The sequence below is a fragment of the Populus alba genome, chromosome 1 (genome assembly GCF_005239225.2).
Source record: "Populus alba chromosome 1, ASM523922v2, whole genome shotgun sequence".
Lineage (NCBI taxonomy): Eukaryota > Viridiplantae > Streptophyta > Magnoliopsida > Malpighiales > Salicaceae > Populus > Populus alba.
In genome coordinates, this window is record NC_133284.1 from 43,354,868 (window position 1) to 43,362,390 (window position 7,523).

The window sequence follows — 7,523 nt, forward strand, 5'->3', positions numbered from 1 at the left end:
GCTAGTTCAACCCTGAATTACATGCAGAAATAAGAAGAACAGCTGTTAAAGGATTGGATTTTCCTAACATAAGATATGAAACAAATATATATTCAAAACATCAGCAACTTATGGCATATTTATCCAACTTGGAGAGCAAAGCTACAAGAAATCATGAGTTTGGCATCCTTTCTCTAAAATTTTGGAAGTCGAGCGAGTAAGAATTATGAGGTGATTTCTTTTCTGCTCTGCATTCAGCAATCCAATGAACTTTTGACTGTACAATGGAGGCCTTAACCTCTTTTTTATTTCAAGGATAAGAAAAAATTTACGCTTCTTGTCTGAATTTTTTTTTAAATACACAATAGTTGTTTTTCTTTCTTCTTTCTTTTTTTGTTCATATGCCAAATAAGACTTACTGTACAATGAATAAAATTGTCTACATGCCTCTAAGCAGTCACTCCATGTTTCAATGTTACATCTCACTCATACCTTCATGTGATATCGTATTAAGGATTTTTCAAAGTTACTAGAATTACAGGTTTAAGATAAGGGGATTGTGTTTCTCATATATGTCTTACAGCAGAAGACGTTCAAATATGAATATTCAGGTCAAGCATGTGCTAGAATGATGTGTATCAACCCTGATATCAAAAGGATGGGCAGGGAAATAGATTTGAAGATTCAAGGCAAGAGCAGAAATAGTGGATGCACACATCAGCAGTGCACTGAAAACATGAACAAAGGAAAAAAATCACCGGTGCTGGAGGATTGAGTTTTGATTACCAACATAAGTGCACACACATAAAAGTGACTGAAGAGTATGAGGATTGGATCATGTTGGTCATGTATACGTTCCTCTAGGGCCTTTTATCAGTTGCACCAGAAGCCTAGATTATCATTTAATTAGGAAGTTGGATAAACCTATGGATTCATATCAAATTTAAAATCATTCAAAATATGGAAAGAAAGACAGCCCACAAACTGCTTGTTTCAAGGAGACACTCCTTGAAACAAGAAGTTCCAAAGCATCCATTATCTAGACTAAGTTATGAATACACTCCTATTTGAAGCATAGCCGCAGGGAAAATCAACATGCCCTGGCACCCGTCATTATATACCGGAAAGCAATGCAAATGAAAGATCCATCTCTCAAACAAATAAAAGATTATCACAAATAACAAAACAATTGAATTGAGACATTGCTTGTTCCTCACCTTCTTTTGCCAGTATGTCCATTTTATGCGTGCAAAACTATCAAGGGTTCTTTGGACTCTTGTACGGATTTCTTCTTATAGTGAAAGTATAACATCAATTGTATAATTCCCAAAATGGTACCTATGGCCATTTGGAACCTGAAGTTCAAATGGAAATCAAACTTGGTTAGTGGGGTAAACTTACCCAGATATATATATATATATCGGTTTATAAAATGAAAAGCATAAATATAATTCAATTCATATTACAACTACATAGTTATGAAACACTCTCATAAATTTATGTTACATAAAGAGGGACATTATCGTTGGAATTTATGGCTTAAACTAAATAATGACGTGGCTTGAATTGATTTGTCGATTTAATTAAGTAAATTGAGTTACAATACATTGCTCCACAACCTAGAAAACCCTAAGATTTGGACCCTTTGGCTTGACAATTGTTTCCTGGTTGGATGGACTTGTGTAACCTGACTTTGATGTATATATACATGACACATATGTATGTTGCATAGTAATTTAGAGGGAGGATGCTGAAACTTCTTGTGGCCATCACCTTTGTTTGTGATTTTGCTATCAACCAGATAGTGTAGTATTTCTTGTGAGTAATTTCTTGGATGTAATTGGGTTTTTGGTTCAGTGAGGTTAAGTGTGTGATTTATTAATGATTGTAATCCCAAATATTTGATAGGGAAGTTTTGTAGAGTAGGCTTTTCCAACCACTTATATTTGATGTCCCTTTTATTTTGTGTTACTGTTTGGTTTGCCTGTTTTGCACAATACAGCGGTATCAAATTCTGGTTGATTGAAGACTTAAGCAATCAAAAATGAAGAATGATGAGGACACAAATTGTTGTGCGGCATAACGAATTTGAGATCAAATTGTTGTGATGGGGAAAACAATTTTGTTCTTTGGAAAAGCACAATAAAGGATGTTTTAACAACTTAAGAACTTGATATTGTTGTCAAAGAGACTAAACCTGAACAACTGAAGGATGTTGATTGGAACTTAAATTAGAAGAAAGTAGTGAGTTAGATTCAATTGGCTTTGGCTTCAAAGATTAAGTACAATGTCCTAGGCAAGTCAACACCTAGAGGCATGGGAAAAGTTTTGAGTATTTATACTTCCAAGTCATTAACTAATCATTTTCTTTTAAAATTGGATTTATATCTGTTGAGGATAGATGAAGGAATGAGCATGCACAACCATCTTTTCAAAATTTAATAGGGTTGATGACACAGGTAAAGTTTTAATGTGGATAAAATAGACTGAGAATGAAGGAGCAATCCCCTCCTTTGCCACTATCATCTTTGCATGTCATTGCAAGTGCGTTGGCACAAAACAATGCTAGCTGGAAGTGCAACTTTGGGTTTAAATGATGTGAGTACAATTTTACCAGAGAATTATGGGTTTTAGGAGTAGATAATAATGTCAAGATGATAAGGTTGGTTGCCCTCGAAAAACAAAATTATGATTATCATGGTAGAGATATGGCGGAATGAGAAAGGTAGACTTGATAGAAAGAGCTCTAGATCAAAATTCCCCACCTAGACCTAGAGTTGATGTGCCTCTCTCCCAGTAACAGGGAATGTTTTATTGTCCATGGCGTAAAAGGCCATTTTCAATATCAGTTTGAGAAGATGAAAGCCGACTTAGAATATTAGAAACTAAACTGCAAGAAGTCTGGAGATGCTGCGCTTTCAAGGTTAATAAAGGCAAGGAAGTTTGAAAAAAGACTCCATGAATTTTAGATTTACATGCTCCTTCCATGTTAGTTCAAAGAAAGAATGGTTAGATAATTATGAAGAATTTGGTGGGAGATTTGTAGTGCTAGTAGATGAATAATGAAATTAAAGTTGGATGGAATTTGCTGATTTGTTTGTAAAATTAAGATGAATGAAGTACAATGAAGATGTTTGGTGATGTTAGACCACATGCCCAAAATTTGAAAGGAATTGCCAGTAATTTCAATTAGAGAAACTTGATTTGCGTTGGTTATGCATGCTCGGTTGAACTGGCCTAGATATTAAAGTTAGTCATGGTGTTTTGGAAGTGACAAAAGGAAAACTTATGCATAATAATTTGTATAAGTGATAGGTTAGTGCAGTTCAAGGTGGAGGCATGCAATGAAGTTTGTGTAGTTAAATATACAAAAAAGTAAGTGTTTGGTTTGCATCCAACAAGAGAGTTAGTTTTGCTTTGATAGATAGTGGAAAAGAAGATTATCGTACAAAAAATTTGCAAGGTACAAGCAAGTGTGTGTGAAGAGTGGAGTTTCACACTTAACGAAAACAAGGTTGAGGTAGAAGATGATTTGTCCCTATTTAAACCAAGGTGGAGATTTGTTAAAATTAATGGCTTAAATTGAATAATGAGGTGGCTTTAATTGATTTGTTGATTTGATTAAGTACAGTTACAATACATTGTTCCATTCCCAAGAAAACCCTCTTATAATTATAAGAAGTTTTGAAATTTGGCTTGATACTTGTTTCCTAGTTGAATATGGACTTGTGTAACCTTACTTTAATCGTGCGTGTGTGCGTGTGTGCGTGTGTGGCATTTATGCTGCAGAAATTGGTAACTTGTAACAGCCACCTTTGTTTGTGATTTTTTTGTCAACAGAATTAGTGTGGTGTTTGAGTAATCTTGCGGTTTTCTTAGTGAGGTATTTAAGTGTGCTTCTTGATTAGTGGTTATAATCCCTAATATTTAATAGTGAAGTTTTGTGCAGTAACTTTGCCGAACCACTCCTTTTTATTTTGTGTTATCAGTTAGTTTGCTTGGGTTTTTGCACAACAATTACAAAACTGGCTTGTAATTAAATCTGAAGTATTAAAATAAAGAGGGAAAAGGTTGCACGAAAAGGAAATGCATGTGCCAGAGGAAGCTTACATAAATAAAGGCATCGAAATTCAATACTCCATATAGCAAGAAAGAGGTGCTCATCAAGAAAGTGGAAAGGGAGAGATAAAATGGCATGAATTCAACACTCTTTGTTCGGATCACCAAATTCTGGAGATATAGGTAAAAAAGCAATTAGAAATTAAGCAATTTAAGGAGGAAATATTTAATTAAAAGGAAATAGTTGATTTACTGACAATTATAAACAACGGGGAAGCGAACATTGATATGAGAGAAACAACAGTCAATGACCCAACAGAGATCCACCGTATCATTCGATCATGAATTTGCAAGCTTCCTGCTACTATGATTGCAAATAGGCCAAGCACCACTAGCAGCGAAGCTAACATACTAACCTGCCGGCAAAGTGATAGCAAATGTAAGTGAATGAGAACATAGAACCCATAAAATGTTGATAAGTTCTGCAAATAAAAGGGGATAAATACCTTTTTTGTTCTCTCGGCATATATTATAAACAAGATAATGTAGGCTAATTGAAATACAGTGCCGAACGAATTGACAGTGACAACCAATAGATTATCAGCAGATATGATGGGCGTGCCGTACCACATGCAGATCAAGCAATTCATTAGTGCATATATATACGGCAACCCTGAGAACTGTTCCGTTGAACGGTTTCTGATGATTCTCCTATATGTTGGTCTGAGATTTTCAACATCAAGGGGAAAAAAAATGCAGTCAAAGGGATGAATTATATCAATCCCTGTAGTGAAAGAACACCGAGGACAGAAGAACAACTTACATAGGCGATACAAACAGCCCAAAAGCAAAGATATTCCCTGCAACAATCAAGTATTGGTGTCAAGGAAAAATTCTCAAATGATATTCCAATTCTATTCATATAGCAAAATACATTTACTTCATTCTTCATATCATCTAATTTGACATTTGTTTCGAGTTCCAGAACGGGAATTGCAAGCATCTAAAAGGGACTGGTACATTGATTAAGCAAAAATAAAGTATCCAATGCATGCATAGAATTTAAGATCACACATATCTTCTTTTTTTCCCTTCCCTTTCTGAACAAACTGTACATGGGTTCCTGTTGCAATCCAAATTGTAAGAAATAAAGATGGAAAGGGGAAATCCGAGGCAGTTACTAACCCCCAAATACAACCATATGAGATATCTTGTTTTTCTGAATCTAATAAATTGATATCGAAAAACAGAACAAAAGGGCCATTTGCTTTAAACAAGAAACATATGAAAGAAGAAGAATCGAAAGAAGAGTACCGGCGATTCCTGCTGCATCCTTGCAAGAGGTCCAGACAGGATTATGAACAGAGTCACTCATCAATCCTTCCTTCCTTCACTGAACACCAACCAACCTCTCTTTCTTTAACACCAATTAAAACCCAGCCTTAAGCTTTTATCTCAGCCTTACAAACAAAACCCGCCTCCCTCTCTTTTATATATGTATATAGCGAAGTCTTCATATATTTCACGTTTTCGAAATAATAGAAAGAGAGAGAGAGAGAGGGTTTCTCAACCTCTAGTACATTAAAATTAGTACGACAAATCATGTAAGATTTTTGTTAAATAGGCAGACAGGTCAGAGAGAGGGGACCGTTGCTTTCCTTCAGACAAGGGGGCTGGGGTGAGCTGGCAGGGTCCGGTTGGTGATATCCTCATCCACTTATCATCCTCATCCATATCATGACGACTCGTCAGATCAGTCCACTTTGCACTTTTTTTATTTTTTCTTTTTAATTCATGGATACGGTTTAAAGAATTTGGTATCGGTATGTTTTTTTGTTTTTAATGTTTGTTATTTAAAATATATTAAAATAATATTTTTTTATTTTTTTTAAATTTATTTTTAATATTAGTATATTTAGAATAATTTTAAAAAATAAAAAATATTTTTTTTATATGAAACGTTGCGAGGATGGTCGTTTCAAGACAGGAATGTGCTTGGAAGATTCTTCAGCCAGCAAACCCTACTCAAATAATTAGTTTTGAAAAGTTGCTTGATGATTATTGCTTTCTATTACTATTCTATTCAAACATCCGACCTTTCTCTTTTATTCTTCGCCTAATCTCCTATTAGTGCCCCCAACTATTATTCATTTCTCAATTGGATCCCCTAACTTTATTTTTATCAATTTGATTCCCAATCTATCAACAATCCTCCATATTATATTTAAAATCATTTTCTATATATAAAGTCTGTTTAGGTATATGATAATAATTATTTTTCAAAATATTTTTTGTTTTGAAAATATATTAAAATAATATTTTTTTTTATTTTTAACACCAGCACATCAAAACGACCATAAAACATTAAAAGACAATTTATAGCTAAAAACACTCAAATTTTTAAAAACATAATTGAACTGTAATATCAAATAAAATCATAGTCTCTTTCTCTCTCACACACAATCTCATAAACAATTTTCAGATTTGTATGCAAGGACATGATTGAGAATTGATGTATAGGTTAGGGATCCAACTAATAAGAAAAGATTGGAGACTAATATGAGGTTATTTTTTTATTTTTAAAAAAAAATGAGGTTACTCTTTATTAATCTTGCAAAGGTGGGAAAGAGTTGATTTTGATACTAAATTCAAATATGAATAAAGAGGGAAAAAAGAGTTAACTAGCAATGAATTAGTGTAATTTTATATTTGAACATTATTTTCTTGGAGTTATGAAAATATATGTGGTAAATTAGGAAAATATATGTGCAAGCTTTTCATTTCATGATCTATGAAACTAGAATACTAGATAGAATACATCAATTATGATTAATAATATACATTTGTATTTACCGTCTTGACTACCTCTTTCCAATGTATCAAGGGCCCGTTTGTCTTAGCTCTTCAGCTTGTTGTTTTGGAAAAAAACAAGCTGAAAAGCTAAGATAAACTTGCATTCCTTATCAATGATGATCGATCCAGTGCATGCCCTTAAACTCATTTTTCTTCCTCTTTTTTATTATTCTTTTTTGTAGGTTAGGATAACTTTCTTATCACATTGTCAAGTACCAATATGGACCCATTAATTAATAAGACTTGTCAATAAAATGTTTTCTCTTCCAAATAAAAAAAAAAAGGGGCATCTTCAACCACATATAGCATCAAAATAAGATTGTACTAAATTATCTAGTAGATAATTCAATGATAAAAATTAAAAATTAAAAAATTTATTTCATTGTGATATTAAATTTAAGTTCTGAGATTGCTAATATTGATGGCTTCTAGAGGTTTATTTGGTCACTAACTTTAAAACTTATGAGGATTAATCGAAGTACATACAAGCTGATCCAGAAAACATTCCATGTAAATAAAAAACATGATGATGATTTTCATAGACATTATTAGAGCAACTCCTATAATGAAATAAATTAGAAAAATAAAATAAAATGTATGCTTGCACTACTGATCTTTAGCTTTATATAATA

At 33.2% G+C, this 7,523-nt stretch overlaps 1 protein-coding gene across 1 annotated transcript; it reads right to left on the reverse strand.

Moving 5' to 3' along the window:
• Positions 1-1,123: 1,123 nt before the first annotated feature.
• On the reverse strand, positions 1,124-5,628 carry LOC118027499 (bidirectional sugar transporter SWEET2-like). The gene is given in 7 exon segments (XM_035030882.2): positions 1,124-1,321; positions 1,323-1,334; positions 4,090-4,209; positions 4,296-4,454; positions 4,545-4,761; positions 4,862-4,898; positions 5,353-5,628. Coding segments are annotated over 7 exon segments (708 nt in total). The 5' UTR covers positions 5,414-5,628; the 3' UTR covers positions 1,124-1,219.
• Between the last annotated feature and the right edge of the window lie 1,895 nt (positions 5,629-7,523).